The sequence below is a fragment of the Sinocyclocheilus rhinocerous genome, unplaced genomic scaffold, assembly GCF_001515625.1.
Source record: "Sinocyclocheilus rhinocerous isolate Xijiao unplaced genomic scaffold, SAMN03320098_v1.1 scaffold764, whole genome shotgun sequence".
In the NCBI taxonomy this organism is placed as follows: Eukaryota; Metazoa; Chordata; class Actinopteri; order Cypriniformes; family Cyprinidae; genus Sinocyclocheilus; species Sinocyclocheilus rhinocerous.
Genome location: NW_015627902.1, coordinates 187,278 through 205,876, shown reverse-complemented (window position 1 = coordinate 205,876; position 18,599 = coordinate 187,278). Strand labels below are relative to the sequence as shown.

Sequence of the window (18,599 nt, the reverse complement as noted above, 5' to 3'; positions counted from 1 at the left end):
AGGCAGCAGCTCTCTCTCTCTCTCTCTCTCTCTCTGTGTGTGTGTGTGTGTGTTCACATTTTCTCTGTGCACCTGCACAGATCTTTCCGCTGTTTCTCCACATAGTTCCTCAAAGAGCCTGGCTATTTCTTATCATTACAATCACACAATCACATGACACATTCCTCTTCACTCTTTTTGTCAGGTCATTCAACACCTCAAGTGTTACTTTTAGTGTTAAAGGGTATCATAGCACAAATAGAATGAAATTAATTTATGTCATGCCACACATGAATGTTGTTCATAAGTAATGTGTTTTTTTTTTTTAGTTATTATTATTATTATTATTATTAGTAGTAGTAGTAGTAGTAGTAGTAGTAGTATGTATTCAACAACTTTTTTTATTATTATTAATTGCATGTTGATTTGCAATTGTTCATTTTAGACCCTAGCCAGTTTTGTATGAATATAGGCCTATATGTTTTTATTTGATTAAATGTGTGATTCCCAGAGCCTTGATTCCTTGTTCCTCTCAAGTCCTCATCTTATTAGGGAGTTTTTCTTTGCATCATCGCCTTTGTCTTTCTCTCCGTGGGTGTTTGTGAGGCATTATTTGGTACAGGACAAGGCGAATACATCGAAACCAAACAGCTGCGGAACCTTTCCCGAGCGCCTCTTGTTTCGCACGGACTGTTTAGAAAGTACTCGTAAATATCAGTAAAGATGGCGACGCTCGTGAAGAAGCCACATGTCGTTGTTGAAGAGGGAAATGGTGAGGAATCTAACTGGTTTACTGGCAAATTATGATGCAGCGCATATAGCATGTCATTATGCCAGGAGGCGTATTATTAATCGTTAATAAAACGATTACTGATTTCTTAATTTAAACTGTGTTCAACTGCCACACAGGGCAGAGAGATATTACAGTAAATCCAACTTACTCTCGTTTTTACACTAGAAATGTAAACCCGAATACATAGTCGTTCTCTTTGCAATCATTAGTGATTTATTTTGACATTTCTCTGACTTTGTTAAAAATATTACGCTTGGGTAACGTTATATCTCGGTTATTTTTTATCGATGACATTAGAATTGATACTTTAGGGTCCTTCCAACTTTATCGTACAAACAACATGTAAATTGAAATTCTAACTGTTTGGGCTAAATATATTTACATTCTTTTTGCATGCAGTACATATATTGGCCCATTTTACATACACAAGCAGATTTCAAGCAGTCAAGTCTTTAGATCAAGACATTCTTAAGACAAGGAGAAACAAATTAAGGCAATTGTTTTTAACATTTCACTAGTAGTGTCTAACATATGGTCACTTTTAAAATGAAGGAGAAGGTGCTTGAAAAGAACATAAATTGTGATGTAATATCTGTGTATGAAATATATTTCATGTGTGCTATGGATGATCAGAGGAAGAGTTTGGAGTTTCTGATGACAGCATCAGTAATGATGGAGAGAGTGGACCAGGAAGTGACCAGGAGGGATCTGATGTAGAAGACAGCGGTGAAGAGGATGGAAAGAGCGAGGAAGAACAGAATGGAGACGCTGCGGAAAATCCCAACACCGGCTGGGCCGAAGCCATGGCCAAAATCCTAGGGAAGAAAACGCCAGACAGCAAACCCATCATCCTCCTGAAGAACAAAGAGCTGGACAAGATCAAAGAGAAGGAGAAGAAAGCGCGTCTGGAGAAAAAGAAACGGGTGCACCATCAGCTGAGCTTTTCCAGATCTCATAGAATTCAATATTTCTTTAAACAGCTTCTTTTTTATGTTGTAAAGTGGTAAAATGTTTAATATTAAGCTTATAAAGGCTGGAATGAATTGCAAAACATATTTATGTACTGTTTTTCTGTAAAAAAAAAAAAAAAAAATGTTGAAATAGGGAGTAATTTATTTAAACAGGCATTAAATGACCAACCCCTATATGCATTTACATACGTTTATTTTATTGACAGACTGATAAGAAACGAGCATGGGAGAATATGTGTCGAGAGAAGCCTAATGTGGTTCGAGACCGAGAGCATGAGAGGAACCTACAGAAAATTGCTACCAGGTGAAACCTGTGTATTTTATTCACATCTTATTTTTATTATCTGTGTGTTGTTGTTGTCTCCGTGTACTGGAAGCTTGTGACACCATAACAAATTCCTTGTATGTGCAAACATACTTGGCAATAAAGCTCTTTCTGATTCTGAACCTCTTTCGGTCCACTTTTGCTCCATATAATTAGCCAAGCAATTGATGAGCTCCATTTTTCAGTCTGTTGTAGTATAATTATGTGTTGTATGATATCTGTAGAGGTGTGGTGCAGTTGTTCAACGCTGTGAAGAAGCATCAGAAGAACGTGGATGAGAGGATAAAGGAAGTTGGGGGTTCAGAGAGAAAGAAATCCAGAATTCTGTCCTCGGTGACTAAGAAGGACTTCATTGATGTCCTGAGAGGAGCAGACGTGGCTCACAAACCGGCCGTCAAAAAAGAGAAAGTGGTGAGATGACTTTTCTTTCCCATACACTTACTATCTTTCCTCGTCACATGGCACAGCTTTCTTGCTTTAAGTCAACATGAAGTCAAAATATACTCTATTAACCGGTGTTGTTATTAACTATAACAACTTATTATTATTATTTTGCTAATTGAATTCAAATAAAAATCTAAATACAAAATGAGAAATTTAAATTAGAAATGTTGCCTTGGCAACTAACTGAAAATATTTAAGCTGTAGATTTAAAATTACTAAAATAAAATTAATGTTAAATAGAGGTCAAAATATACTCTATTAACCGGTGTTGTTATTAACTATAACAACTTATTATTATTATTTTGCTAATTGAATTCAAATAAAAATCTAAATACAAAATGAGAAATTTAAATTAGAAATGTTGCCTTGGCAACTAACTGAAAATATTTAAGCTGTAGATTTAAAATTACTAAAACTAAAATAAAAATAATGTTAAATAGAGGTCAAAATATACTCTATTAACCGGTGTTGTTATTAACTATAACAACTTATTATTATTATTTTGCTAATTGAATTCAAATAAAAATCTAAATACAAAATGAGAAATTTAAATTAGAAATGTTGCCTTGGCAACTAACTGAAAATATTTAAGCTGTAGATTTAAAATTACTAAAACTAAAATAAAAATAATGTTAAATAGAGGTCAAAATATACTCTATTAACCGGTGTTGTTATTAACTATAACAACTTATTATTATTATTTTGCTAATTGAATTCAAATAAAAATCTAAATACAAAATGAGAAATTTAAATTAGAAATGTTGCCTTGGCAACTAACTGAAAATATTTAAGCTGTAGATTTAAAATTACTAAAACTAAAATAAAAATAATGTTAAATAGAGGTCAAAATATACTCTATTAACCGGTGTTGTTATTAACTATAACAACTTATTATTATTATTTTGCTAATTGAATTCAAATAAAAATCTAAATACAAAATGAGAAATTTAAATTAGAAATGTTGCCTTGGCAACTAACTGAAAATATTTAAGCTGTAGATTTAAAATTACTAAAACTAAAATAAAAATAATGTTAAATAGAGGTCAAAATATACTCTATTAACCGGTGTTGTTATTAACTATAACAACTTATTATTATTATTATTTTGCTAATTGAATTCAAATAAAAATCTAAATACAAAATGAGAAATTTAAATTAGAAATGTTGCCTTGGCAACTAACTGAAAATATTTAAGCTGTAGATTTAAAATGACTAAAATAAAAATAATGTTAAATAGAGGTCAAAAAAAGATCTAAAACTAATAAAAATGATGAAAGTGCATAACAAAATTACTAAAACTTAAAAATGTGAAACTAATTCAAAATATGAATTAATATAGTAGTTTATAAGTAACGCTAAACTCTGCTATTTACCTTATTGCGTGCATTTAATCAGTGTGCATAATAATTCTTTTCGACTCAGTCAGCAATACACATAACATGAGTCAAATTTTGGGCGAATGCCATTTCTTGTTAATTTCAAAATAACAGCATTGTTAATCAAATGATTTATTAAAATTACTTGCTCTCCCTGTCGTCTAAAATGGTCTCAGAGATCATCAGAAATCATGTCCTTAATCACTGTTGTTCTTGGCATTTGCTATTAAAGATATTGTACCTGCTATTAAATATTATGTATTATTTAATATTAAGATTCAGTTGATGTAAAAGGAGTTTTGAGCATCATGATGTAGGCTTTATGGTCAAGAAATGCATTGTTCTTTTACTTTTCTTAATTTCACTCATTGTGTCCACTTGGTGGCACTGTTTACATACGGCTCTTATTGAATTCATTAATGTACAAATATAGGCCTAACATCACAGTGTGGGATTTATGAGACTTTTCTTGACTGATATTAGCAGCCTGTAGAAGTGAAAGGGGAGAATCCGTCCTGGAGTGTGTTGAGGGATGATTTCATGATGGGCACATCCATGAAGGACTGGGATAAGGAGAGCGATGAAGAGCGCGAGGGAGGAGAAGACGACCTTGAGCCTGCTGAAGAGTACAGCAGTGAATCGGACTGATCCATCTCGACTGCATCATGTAGTGCACACATGCGAGTGTTCTTACAGACCCTGAGACCTGCCCTGCGCAGAGAGAGAAGACTCGGCGTTACCTGGAGTTCTCAGAGCGTGGATCATGTGACGCTGGAATAGGGAGAGACAGTTATCTGTGATGTTGCCCTGATCTTGATGTTGTTCATGTGTCCTGGTAAAGCAGAGTGCATTGATGAGTGCTGCACATCTAGCCAAACCTCTGAGCTCTTTTTGTGTATATAGACATTTGTCACAGTGTTTTTTTGCTAAATAAATAATTTCATGCATCTTGATTTAATTAAGAATCTTCAGATATTTTGATTGGAAACAAGAAGACTTCTATGCAAGAAAAGCTTTTTTTGTTTGTTTGTTTTTTGCAGTGCATGTATTCAGTCATTCAGTGCGCATATTTTCATCATGCAGACACCGTCAAAGTGACAAAAATTGCATCTCCATTCACATGCATATTTATTTAAACGCAACCATATTTAAATGGTAGTTTTCTGTAAAACATTGGAGATGCAGAGCACATTAGTCAGGCTGCTGTATGCAGAGCATTAAGGAAAGTGTGCGTAACTCTCACGGTCTTTTTTAATCATTTTGTGTTGTTTCCTGGGCTCAAATCCATCAAAGAGGAGTTCCACAGGACTGCAGGTCAGTGTTGTAGAAATCGGTTTAAATGAGGCTAATCTGATAAATGACGTTCACTTGATAACATCCTGCTGCCACCTCTGGAAGTAACCCAATAATTAGAATTTCCTTCAGGATTTCCAGTGTGGTTGGATGCATTGATGACACCCATAGTCCCACCATAAATAGAGATGACCAAATAAATTGTGAATAATTTGTATTTATCAGCGGTGGTGGCATATATCTCAGACTACACTTCCATCTGGCCTCCTTCCATTCCATACAGTAATCCCTTTCATTTTCAGAAGGTGTGATGATGTTTAGCTCCAACCCTGATCAAAAATACCCAAACAAGCTACTAAAGATCTTCAGGATTACTTGTCAATTACAGGCAGGTGTTTGATCAGAGCTGGATTTAAGCTCTGCAGGATGGTGGACCTTCAGGAGCACAACAGAGGAACACTGATTTAGGTGTTTTAGATATCTGAATGATATCTGAATGTCCTTAAATTCAATGCAAACACAAAGCGTAAGTCTCTAAATGCTTCTTGGATCGCTGTAGTTTACTTTAGTCGGGGAGTCTAGTCCTGCTTTTGGAGGACTATTGTCCTGCAGAGTTTAGCTCCAATTTGCCCCAACACGCCTGCAATCCCGAAGACCTTGATTAGCTGGTTAAAGTGTGTTTAATTAGTATTGAAGCAGGCAGGGGCGGATTTAGTGAATTGGGGGCCCCAGGCAAAATGTAGGAATGGGGCCCTATACATTTGCACACATTTTCCTAGATCAACCTGCGTAATATTTCTATGCAGAAATTGACTTTGGCATGCAAAAGACTGATAAATTCATAATTAACGGCATGGGTTCAGTCGACAGAAATACGGGACACACACAGGCCTATAATAACTGCTGAAATGTTTACGGGGCAAATCTGAGGTCAGTCTGAGCGCTCATGGTACTCACAGTGCGTACAGCCGTACACCTGCAGGCGCCACTGACTCGGACGGTTGTCGTGGTAATAAACACTGTAAACAGCAAACGTTCGCGTGTCCGCGCTTAATGCGTATATCCTATATGAAAAGCATTTTAGGGGGCCCTTGGCTTTTGGGGGCCCAAGGCGGTCGCCTACCTTTGCCTAATGGTTAAGTCTGCCCCTGGAAGCAGGAGAGTGTCCCTTCAGGAGCTTCAAGGCTTTTGTGATGTTTTAGTTGACCACCTGGTGGCGCTGCTGTCAAAGTAGTGCAATGATCTACAGTTGGGTTGACTTTCTGACCTCTAGGAGAAGACCATTCTGTAAATGTAAAACTGAAATGCATATGCTACATCACGACATGGGCCACATGGTGCATTTCATGCTTTTGAGCTCATTAGGAGTGTATGTTCTAATATAACCGGTCCTTTCATCAGAGGTTCACTGTAGGCCTCTCTGATTGGAGGGCTGCCAGGAGATGACCTTTGACCTTTAAGGGTGCAGCACTGCTGGAATGACAGTTGTGCTGAATCTAGACTTTCTCTTTATCACTCTCAGTCGCGCTATGTGTACACACCCAGTTGAGATATATTTACCCAGTGTCTGAGAGGGTACGCTATCACCCTCTACAGCACTTCATTTTGGCCAGCGTAAAACTCCAGTTTGTCACGACAACACTGTGAGCTGCCACTCAGGAATGCCCGCCCTATCCAGGGCATGTTGACACAGCGCCCTAGAATGGGTCAAGCTCCTCTGTTGCTCCCTCACTGCTCATCTTTTCATAGCCGCCCATTGTCTGCATCACAAAACCTCTTCCTCATTTCATCAGCTTGCTTGAGTCACGGCAAGTGATTGTGAGAACAGTCAGGTGGACCGTGTAATAAAACTGTTGTGCAATTTTACCACACTTAATATAATTTGTTTTATTCCCTTACATCCCTGACCTTTTTCTCTCCCGCTCGCATGCAGTCTCACACCTGTCTTTGTGGGTACTGATTTAGTGATAACATCTGGTTTACAGCGGTGGGTAGAGCCATCGGGGGCGTTCTGAGAGCCTGTCACTCCTGATAGATTACTGGAGTGTGGGCCGGGTACAAAAGGCTTTGGCAAATTATGATTTTTTTTTAAGCAGAAGCTCAAGGGATGGAAAAGTAAATCAAGCAGGAGCAGCGAGTGAGATTGAGGAAGAGTGGAAAATGCCTGCCGTTACATGTTGCACACCGAGAATCTGTGATCGACCGACTTGTAGCAACCTCCCAGAAAGGGTTATCAGCGAGATTTGTATGCGCTGATGCAACAGCTGGGCCTGCTTTCCCATTCCTTATCAGCTGCCTGTGTCATAACAGTAGTAATACCTTAAGCTACTATTAGTTTTTTGTGTGTGTTTTTTTCAGTATACTTAATGAAGCAAGATAACAGGGCAGATTAAATGGGTGGTTTTGTGCTGAGACTTCTCTGCATCATTTAATTTAATTTATAAAGGTTATAAATACTAACTGTGCAGAGTAATACAGAAAGTCAACATTTTCATGTCTGAAAGCTTAATACTGGTGGCATGATGAGAGGTGAGAGGTGACAGTTTTTTTTTATAATAAGTAATTTTAGTGCATGATGCTAAAATGTCAATCCTGTTAACATGATTTTGCACTGAAAACAACTGATAAGTGAATGTTCTGTAAAGATATTAACATTAAAACCCTGAAACGTTCAGTTTTGAACACAAGGCTTGTAAAATAAAAACGCATGAACACTGTCAACTTTCACATGGCTTTCTGAAGGCATTTACATAAAAATAGCCATAGTGTAATGAATTAACGCTTATTTTATTAGACTGATATAGTGCTTAAAATCTTACTAAATTTTAATTTCAGTTCAGGTGTGATTTACAAACTTTCAAATAACCCAGTTAATTTCTAATGTTGTTTGTGCATAGTATTTGCAGTTCATCCCCAACGTCAGCTATCTTGACTTTTTAAACAAAATACTAAAGTTTTTATGACATACTTGTTGCCAATTGACAAAGTGTTTTGTCGATCTATACACCTGGGACTATAAATGCTCGCTAGCGTTTTAGCGCAGGTGACTGACCTGTAAGGACACTGGCCCCTCGAAATCTGTTTCTTGCTAGTTTTGTGGTTTACTCTGACATTCTTTTGGGGAGGTTCAAATTAGTCCGGTCGAGCCAGAGTGGAAGGACCCAGTGGGCGTTAGGACCTGGCCGCAGTGCTGAAGAGAAACGACGCGCTGCGAAGCGCTTGGTAAACCAGCGCGCTGACGAATCCCTCGGACTCACTGTGATGACCACAACCACGTGGTGAAGTCAGTCCTATATAAATCTCTCTCTCCAACCGGCTGCCTTCAGATGTGCATGTGTGTGCTGGCACAGGGACCGTTGTTTTCCACCAGAAGGAACAGAGGAGTGCGTAAACTGAAAAGGAAATCGCTTTTGCCTGCTCTTACAGTAGTTTATCCCATCACTCCGTATTCGTCAGGCAAGTTTAGGACGCGTGAGACAGGTCCAGCTTTATTTTCTTCAGCATCTGCTGGTGCCAAACGCGAGGAGGAGGAGAGGCGATGCGCCTTGCGGAGTGAGCAGAGGCTTTTCCTGGACCTCCACATCTTCTCATACAGCGAGGGCGAGAGGGAGGCGTGATCGTGCGGCGCTTTGGAGAGAGTTCGCGGCGATCTGATGCGTTGGAGGTGCGCGCAAAAAGCCCGCAGGCGACGCATCTGTCAAAAAGAGAGCTTTGCGAAGCAGAAACTTTTGATGGCCAAATCAATGGCTCTTTTAGTGCCCCGCGATTCTGTGCACTTGCTATGAAGTGATTTGGAATGAAGATCTTAGTTTCTCTCCCGCATATAACGGATCTGACAGACCATTTCGCGTTGGCACCTCGGATGGATTTGCAGGTACAATAAACAGAGACGTTTGCCATTGATAATAGCGTGCGCAAAAAGTTACATTTGGCTTCGCCATCGAAATGATTGGGCTTCTGCGTAACTTAATTCATTAATTAGCATTTTCAAACTCGCTTCAGCTTCAAAAACAAAAGCACAAAATGAACTTGTACGTCTTGAGTCTCCTTCTGACCTTGGATTTAGCCACAGTGGCCGTCAGTTTATCCACATGCAGCACTCTGGACATGGAGCAGTTCAAAAAGAAGCGGATCGAGGCCATCCGCGGTCAGATCCTCAGTAAACTCAAGCTGAGCAGTCCTCCGGAGATCTACCCCGAGCCCGAGGAGGTGTCCCGGGACATCATCGCCATCTATAACAGCACACGGGACCTGCTGCAGGAGAAAGCCAACGAGCGAGCGGCCACCTGCGAGAGACAGCGCAGCGAGGAGGAGTACTACGCCAAAGAAGTGCACAAGATAGACATGCAGCCCTTCTACCCTGCCGAGAGTGAGTGTTTCAACACTGTTTTGGGGGTGGGATTGGGTAATAATGGTTTAACTGAAAGCTTGTAGGTTCGAACCTCGACATCACTGAGCTCAGTTTACCTCAGTGCTTTAATGGGCCTCAGTGCGTAAACACTTGACGGGCTCCCTGCCACCCCCAGACTGAATGAAAGAATAAAAATAGGCATACATAAAAACATTGTTATTCACTACAAGCGAACCTCTTAAGGCACCTTTTTTTACCCTACAAAGTACCAACAGTGCATAGGGTAATTTGATATATATGACTGCCCTGTTTGTAGCAATAGCCAACAATACATTGTATGGGTCAAAATGATCAATTTTTATTTTATGCCAAAAATCTTTTGGAAATTAAGTAGAGATCATGTTCCATGAAGATATTTTGCAAATTTCCTACCATAAATATATCAAAACTTAATTTTTGATTCGAGTCTTTACTTGCAGATTAGAACTCACTTAAATAGTTATTTAGTATAATTTTGCAAGAAAAAGTTTTAGAATTTTTGTCATTTGTGACCCTGGAGCACAAAAGCAGTCTTAAGTCGCTGGGGTATATTTGTAGCAATAGCCAAACATACATTGTATGGTTCAGAATTATTGATTTTTCTTTTATGCCAAAAATCATTAGGATATTAAGTAAAGATCATGTTCCATGAAGATATTTTGTAAATTTCCTACCATGAATATATCAAAACATAATTTTTGATTCGTAATATGCATCGCTAAGAAATTAATGTAGACAACTTTAAAGGCGATTTTCTCAATATTTAGATTTTTTTTTTGCACCCTCAGATTCCAGATTTTCAAATATTGTCCTATCCTTAACAGATACATCAATGGAAAGCTCATTTATTCAGCTTTCAGATGATGTATAAATCGCAATTTAAAAAAATTGAGCCTTAAAAAATTCCAAAAAATTGCCAGGGTCACATGTAGAACATTTACTTATTTTTAGCATCATTTTGATATTTCTAGCATCTTTTTGTAAGTTGCTTTGAATTAGCGTCTGCTAAATGCATAAATGTTATATCTGTGTATAGAGATTTCCAAATAGAAAACTGGCACAACATTTACCAAACCTGGCAGTTACCACAGTCATTTAACAGTGTGGCTTGCATGTCCAAAGATATTGTGGCGTGGTTCCGACTGTCACGGCGCACCCCAGATCTGCACGCCCCTTCGCAGCCGCTCCGCCCGCATAGTAGTGATGCCACTGTTTAAGCCAATTTCAATAAAAGAACCAGCTAAATGATAATTCAATCCTGTGCGCTAAGAATTAAAAGTGTGTTGGTTATGCTCTGCACATCAGTCCATGGATACCTCTTGCTTTGTGTTTTGTGTAATTTGTTTTGTCTTTTGTAATTTATACAAAAAAATGAGGTTCGATGGTTGTAGCCTGGAGTACTCGTTATCCAATTGTTGTCTAATGTGAACCTCATGTCAAATGTGAGGTGGCATGGTTTTACTTTGCTATTCAAGAACTTAGATGTTGTTGCCAGATTATTCTAGACTACACTCTAAATGACTACTTTGTCATTAATACATATATTAGAGGTTCGGTCTCTCTGGAGTAACCTGAGGTTAAGCTCCTTTTTCAAGGGCGCATTGGCAATGCGTCACTCCTCTAATGGGTTTGAATCCACAATCTTTCAGTTACAGAACTGATTTAACCACTAAGCCACAGCTGCCACATCATAGGCTATAGTGTCGTCTCCCCTGATCAATATTTGTGCAGCTGTGTGCAGCATCTTTACATCACTAGCATCTTTTTGTAAGTTGCTTTGAATTAGCGTCTGCTAAATGCATAAATGTTATATCTGTGTATAGAGATTTCCAAATAGAAAACTGGCACAACATTTACCAAACCTGGCAGTTACCACAGTCATTTAACAGTGTGGCTTGCATGTCCAAAGATATTGTGGCGTGGTTCCGACTGTCACGGCGCACCCCAGATCTGCACGCCCCTTCGCAGCCGCTCCGCCCGCATAGTAGTGATGCCACTGTTTAAGCCAATTTCAATAAAAGAACCAGCTAAATGATAATTCAATCCTGTGCGCTAAGAATTAAAAGTGTGTTGGTTATGCTCTGCACATCAGTCCATGGATACCTCTTGCTTTGTGTTTTGTGTAATTTGTTTTGTCTTTTGTAATTTATACAAAAAAATGAGGTTCGATGGTTGTAGCCTGGAGTACTCGTTATCCAATTGTTGTCTAATGTGAACCTCATGTCAAATGTGAGGTGGCATGGTTTTACTTTGCTATTCAAGAACTTAGATGTTGTTGCCAGATTATTCTAGACTACACTCTAAATGACTACTTTGTCATTAATACATATATTAGAGGTTCGGTCTCTCTGGAGTAACCTGAGGTTAAGCTCCTTTTTCAAGGGCGCATTGGCAATGCGTCACTCCTCTAATGGGTTTGAATCCACAATCTTTCAGTTACAGAACTGATTTAACCACTAAGCCACAGCTGCCACATCATAGGCTATAGTGTCGTCTCCCCTGATCAATATTTGTGCAGCTGTGTGCAGCGTCTTTACATCATTTACGCAAATTTGCTGGGCAAATCATTTAAAAAAAAAATGTTTCATGTTCCCTTTTAGCTACCAAGGTCAGCATTACAGTACTTTTGGTTCTAGAATGTTATTCTCATTCCTTCCCTCCATTACTCAGACACACACACACACACACACACACACACCCCACACACCACTTTTGAATAATGCTTCTCAGTGTACCTAAATACTACCCCACTGTGTCTTGAAAGTCGGGCCTATATAAGCAAATAAGTGCTTTTAAATGTCCTTATTGTGCCATTAATTATGTAATCGTTTTCAGTTCCCAGATCAAATGTGAGTATACAGCTTGAATGAAAAATACATTAGGAGATCTTTTATGCCCTGAGGTATATTTTGCATTAAATGTTATTCTTGGCTCTGCCTGCTGTATAAATGCTTCAAATATGAATAGAGTTGGCACAGCTCCAGCCCCAGTCAGCAAGCATTTACGGGATATTAATAATCCTGTGTCAACGTTCGGAGAAACGCCACCGATTATTTTCAAATTGAACCTTCAGATTGTGGGTTAGATCGCAACGGCTCTGTTCCAAAACCTAATGAGCTGCCTACATAGTTAGCATTTTAAGGCATTGTAGGCACACTCCCTGGAATGAAGTATATAGGCAGTCATATAATATGCATCACCCTTTCTAATCTAATTCAACTCTTTGTGCTGTTTTTTTATACACTAAATGCATTGAAGCCACTTTGTTCATTGTTGAAGTGAACTTTTGCCTGTATGGTGATTAGATTCACTGTCTTGGACGACTGCCTTTAACTTGAGCGTGCGAGTACAGAATGACCCGTTTGGTTTGTGATACCTGTGAGTTGTCTGCGATGTGGTGTGCGACAGGTTTAAAGCAGTATCACATGTATCCCTAATGGATGTTGAAATCCCAGAATGCATTGCGACGAGCTCAAGCGAAGCGAAACAGAAATGCTGATTAGGGTACAACAGGGTGGAAGGCACACATTAAGGAGAATGTTCTTTTCACGACTACTGTACTGCATGACTGCGGTTTTTACTGAACCTTGATAGAGCAACACATTTGGTGGGATAATAAATCGTAAAAGTGCCACTTTTAAAGTGGTTTGTTTTGTTTTCAAATCCCGCGACACGTTTGGGATAAAAGGCTCACCAGTAATATTATTTTTGCATTAATACTTGTTAAAACAATCACTTCAGCAAAGTTTGCAGAAGTTTTTAATTTTGATAAATAAAAAAAAGCCAAAGTACGCACATCCAAAGCATCTTGGCCAGGTGCAAGATAAAAACAAAAATACATCAAATAATACAAAAAAGAGATCTGCACACACTATTTTGATAAATAGAAAAATATTTTTTCTTCAATGAATCTGTCATTAATTAAAACGGTCATTAAAATGTTTATTTTAAAAATACAGAAAAAATATTTTAAAGAGTAAAAGTAATAATTTAATATGGCTTTCCTGTAGTAAGAATAAATAAAATAATTCGAATTATATCATTATCAATATGCTGATTATCTCTTAGGTGGCCATTCAATTTAATAACTGATATTAACAATCTAAATCAAACCATGTCAACGATCAACTATCTCTTAATAATCACATCAATTATTGTGCCTTACAGCAGAGCCGATTTTATCCCCAAATACCATACTTTTACATATCTTCGGTTATTAAAAAACTGTTGATTTAATTTCCTGGAACAAAACTGAACATCAGATGTTTGTCTAAGAGATATATTCTGCAATTTTATAGATTCTCGTTTGCTACATAAATCCATAACATTAATAGATCAAATTAGTTTTTGTGCCATCTAGTGGTTATGTTGAGAATAAAATAAAACCCCCGGTGCACCCCCTACGAATACTCATTAAATATAGTTCAATTTAATTAAAAATGGAGCTTAGCGCACATGCTAACACCAACTTGTAGCGAAATCAAATGTGAGTCAAGTATCCCGTGCACTTCCTGTGAGGAGTGCTATTTAGAGCCTATGTAGAGCGTTCCAAATCGGTCAGTTATGAGATTTCATTTCAGATAGAATCCTTAGAAGGCAGCTGCCTATGTAGACAGTGCAGATTTGGAACGGAGCCAATGTGTGGCAAAGAAACAATGAGCAAATAGAAAAGAAAGCAGACTAGATAATAACCATATAGGATGCAGTTAACTTTTTCCTGGAAGTGAAATTTGAATGAGGTGTCCTGTTGCAGAATAACGTGTTGGCTAATACGTTCACATGCTATCGGCCTTATTTGGTTGGGCTCCAGGAAGCGCTCGCAGGCAGCACTGCAAGGCACAGCGGCACTGGAAGCCACACAAATATGCACGAGAGAGTGAGAGAGAGATAGAGCGCTGGCAGAGCCCACACAGCACTATTTAAACTAGAGAGGAGTGTGCGTTTATTCCGAACTGTGCCACATGCTCCATGGAAAATTCCACCCTGAGACCCACTGTTGCTGGGGTATGGAGCTGGAGTCACTGGAGAGGTTCTCCCCGCACCCCAACCTCCAGCCGATCTCATGTGCTCTTAAAAATAAAGGTTCTTCAGTGGCTCCTGGCTTCAGCGGAGAACTCTCTTCTGATCGATGAGCTTAAAAAGTTGTTACATTGTTGGTGTATTACGGTTTCTTCCGGTTTGGTTGTCTTTAAAGCGCCAGAATGAAATGCTACACTCTTAAAAATAAAGGTTCTTTATTGGCATCTATGGTTCCTTGAGTTTCACAAAACTGAAGTCAAACCATTCTGTTTTTGTTTCAAATTTCGAAATTATACAATCTAATTTAGATTAAAAACTGCTCATGTTGCATGTATGCAGCATCTTTGTTTGGATCAAGATTAAAATGCAGTGGTTGCCGCTAATTTTAAATGTTAAGAGTACAGACAAAGCCTTAGTTTGTTTATATGAAGAGATTTATTTTATTTGTGTTACTTATTTATTTGATTTGGGGCTTGTTTTAAAATTTAAATTTAGTTTTGTTATTTACATTTACATTATATTTAAATTTTGTTATTTAGCAGACGAGGACAATAGAAGCAATCAAAACCTATGTTAGTGCTGTATTAGTATATTATTATAGTGTTATATTTCAATTTCACAAAGAAACATGCAGCATTTTGTCCAAGCAATAATAAAAGGACACATTTAATTTATAATTTGTCTTAAATCTCATTTTGTAAAAAAAAAAAAAAAATCGTGAATCGAATCGTGAGTTGAGTGAATTGTTACATCCCTATTCCTTGAAGAATCTTTAATATCCCTGGAACCTTTCAGTTGCACAAAAGGTATTTTAATATTTGAAAAAGGTTCTTCAGAATATTAGAATGTTCTTCAAAAATGGTTCTTCTATGGCATAGCTCCGAAAACCTCATTTTGGAACCTTAATTTCAAAGAGCGTAGAGGAAAACGATTCTTTAGATTATTCAATTGTTCTTCACAATAAGACAAAAACGATTCTTTTAAGAACTGTTCACTGAGAGGTTCTTTTGGAAACCTGAAATGGTTCTTCGATGCGAAAACCACCTTTTGGAGCTCTTGTTTTTAACAGATTTAACTTGCTAATCTGCACATTGACACTTCTGCACATTCTCAAACCTTCTGGACTGCAGGCGTAATTATCTTTGAAAGAAGACGCTTGGGAGGTTGTTGAAGTAGAATCAGAAACAGAATCAGAGTTTGGTAATGAAAAGAAAAATAATCAGAAAAGCGCAAATTAGTTGGAAAGTCATCAGAAATATAGTTTAGAATGGAAAAATATGAAGCTGTCAAAGCCATTAAAGTCAAACCCAAAAGTCAGAGCTTGTTCTATTTCAAATGTATAACTCTGGAACTATTCAGTCAGTGTTTTATTTTCTATGTCATATGAAATTGTAAAGGACAGTGGAAATCTTTTGGTTCAGTTGGCTGTTTGAAAAGTACATTAAGTTGCTTTACCATTCAAAATTTGGCGTAAGTCTCTTCTGCTTAGCAAGGCTGCATTTATCTGATCAAAAATACAGTAAAAGCAGTAATGTTGTGAAATATAATTACAATTTAATATAGCTGTTTTCTATTTTAAAATGTAATTTATTCCTGTGATCAAAGCTGAATTTTCAGCATCATTACTCCAGTCTTCAGTGTCACATGATCTTCAGAAATCATTCTGATATGATGATTTGCTGCTGAAGAAACCTTTCTGATTATTACCAATGTTGAAAACAGTAAGTAAAATAAATAAATAAAATCTTACTAACGTCAATGTATGAATGCAATGCTAGTTTTTTTCTTTACTACAGTAAAGTTATTGGAGTGTAGAAAGCTTCTCTGTTGAAACCAGGCTCTAAAATGCTTTCAGGTTCTAACCTGAATCTTTATTTTTACGAGCTGCACCAAATTGCATCCAGTTTCAACTTTACTGCTTTATTATTAGCTATAATGTTGCTCATACATCATTCACACAGTGAAATTTCCAACAGTAAACACACACACAGCACCCGTTATTTACAGCCGCTCTCTTGATATATAGATTATTCTGCCCCGTTATTTTAGAAACAAACCAGCTCGTTCAAATATCGTCTGTCCTGCAGGAACGTCCATTAAACCTAATGTCCCATACAGCTCAACAGGTCCGTATGTTTTCGCTGTGGTATTAAATGTCCATGCATGTATAATGCTAACATACCGTGACCCCACCGGTCTGTTTGTGAATGCAGGTCTCTTGGAGCCCAGTACAGAGCTCCCTTGTGACCGAATGCACAGGAACACAAGGCTGTCTCTGTGCACGGGGACCAGGCTCTAGGAAATGGTTTATGTTGCAGCCGTTTTATGACTTTGTGTGGTTTATGCTGTTCAAGAGCATATGACTTAGTATATATACGCTTTGAGTGCTTGCTGAAGTATGCTCTCTGCTTGCGCTGGATATCAGCACCGTATTTTTTGCCACTAACACACCTAACCTGTTAAAAAAAAATTACAGTGAGTCATTGAGCAAAAACAGCTGGACACGGCTTTTAAAGTTCATAGCATAGTTGATTGCACTGTAAGAGACTTTTAAATGCAAAAAACAACATCTTGGCTTGCATATCATTCATACTGTCTGTTATTTAGTATTTAGTTGCTTTCATTTATATTATCATAAAATGAATTAGCTAAATTGAGCTTTACAGTCTCCGATTGGATTGATCGCTACTTTGGTTTGTAATATTTAGCTTTTTCTGATCTCTTACAGTGCAGTAATTGTGGAAAAAAAGTTTCTAGTTTCCATATAGCCTGCTTCATATGATTTATTATAGAACATTAATCATTACATAAGTTGGTACAGTGTTTGATATGTGTTTATTTAATCACTTTACGGATACATTCAGTGAATGTACAGCAGGATACATAGTTCGCTGAGTAAATATACATTGTCTCCTGTACATTACACATACTAATATAAACATAAATGCTACTCAAAATGAAGAATGACTGCAGTCAGTGCCAGACGGCTCATATTCGACCCTGTGGGTAAAAATCTCTGAAAATGGCAAAGGATTCAGACTCATTTTCACTAATATATCATTAACAAGCATTATGCTTAACATATCAGTCGTTCTTGTACAACCAAGCGAAGGAATGTTTGTGAAAATGCATGAATCAGGTTATCATTACTTCATCAGAATGTAAATTAAGTAGTGATTTGTTAAGCACCATATGATGTTGTAATGTACGTGGATGAAGTTATTATGAAGTGTTACCAGAAACTCTGTGACAGTGAGGTTGTGTCTCTAAGCAAACACGCAGTCATGAAAAGGTTTGCAAACACCCTAAATTTAAAGGCGCTTCAACAGTATTGCTTTTGTTGCTATTTCTGCTCGTCTGATGTCAGCCGTTTTGTTAGTTTAAGAGCAAAATAATTTGTGCCTTTTAACACAGTTGTAGACAGAAGTTGCTCTTTTATCTTTGAGAAAATTACAGGGTGCACGAACTAATTTGTTACATATGGCAAATGGAGCTGAGCTAATTTTACCCAAATAACAAAATATTCCAGAGAATATCTGTCTTGCTGTATAAATATACACTCACAAGTCGATAACCGAATGAATCACAAGGCGCGTTTCCATTACCCTTCAAACTGCGCAAATTGAAATTGCGAATTGAAAATACGCCTAATGGAAACGCGTCAATTTCGCAAAAACGCCCATATATCGCAAAAAAGTTTTTACGCTCGCATGAGGTGGTTTTTCAGGCAATGCGAAAAAGGAATAATCCGCAAAACTGCAATGGAAACGACTTTTTCGCATTTACAGGTCACATGGCATATGTAAAAAGTCATATGATCATTCTTCAATGTACTATAACCTCCAAGAAACACTTCATAAGTGGCCGCGCTCCAGTATAAGGGGCTTTCCCTACCATTAATGCTTAGACAATTTACACTGCACACGTCTGCGGTGCAGTGTGGCTCTGATACGGCCACAGAAGCTGATTGCGGCCACAATGCTTGTGTTTATTCCAGAATCCAGCCGCG

At 37.8% G+C, this 18,599-nt stretch overlaps 2 protein-coding genes across 3 annotated transcripts in view; both read left to right on the top strand.

The window, feature by feature from the left end:
• The first annotated feature begins 628 nt into the window (after positions 1 to 628).
• On the top strand, positions 629 to 4,835 carry rrp15 (ribosomal RNA processing 15 homolog). Of its 2 annotated transcripts, none has more exons than XM_016548435.1 (5): positions 629 to 751; positions 1,406 to 1,695; positions 1,950 to 2,047; positions 2,293 to 2,479; positions 4,375 to 4,835. In XM_016548435.1, the coding sequence occupies exons 1-5, from the start codon at positions 703 to 705 to the stop codon at positions 4,534 to 4,536; spliced, it is 786 nt and encodes a 261-aa protein (XP_016403921.1). In that variant the 5' UTR covers positions 629 to 702; the 3' UTR covers positions 4,537 to 4,835. The 2 variants fall into 2 exon arrangements, with proteins under 2 accessions (XP_016403921.1, XP_016403919.1); XM_016548433.1 differs by having other exon boundaries at positions 630 to 751; positions 4,372 to 4,835.
• Positions 4,836 to 8,521: 3,686 nt separating this feature from the next.
• LOC107737029 (transforming growth factor beta-2) overlaps positions 8,522 to 18,599 on the top strand; it is a 39,034-nt gene continuing 28,956 nt past the window's right edge. The window contains exon 1 of the mRNA XM_016548429.1: positions 8,522 to 9,550. Coding sequence (XP_016403915.1) covers positions 9,205 to 9,550 — 346 coding nt within the window. The 5' untranslated portion in view covers positions 8,522 to 9,204. The remainder of the gene's footprint in view (positions 9,551 to 18,599) is intronic.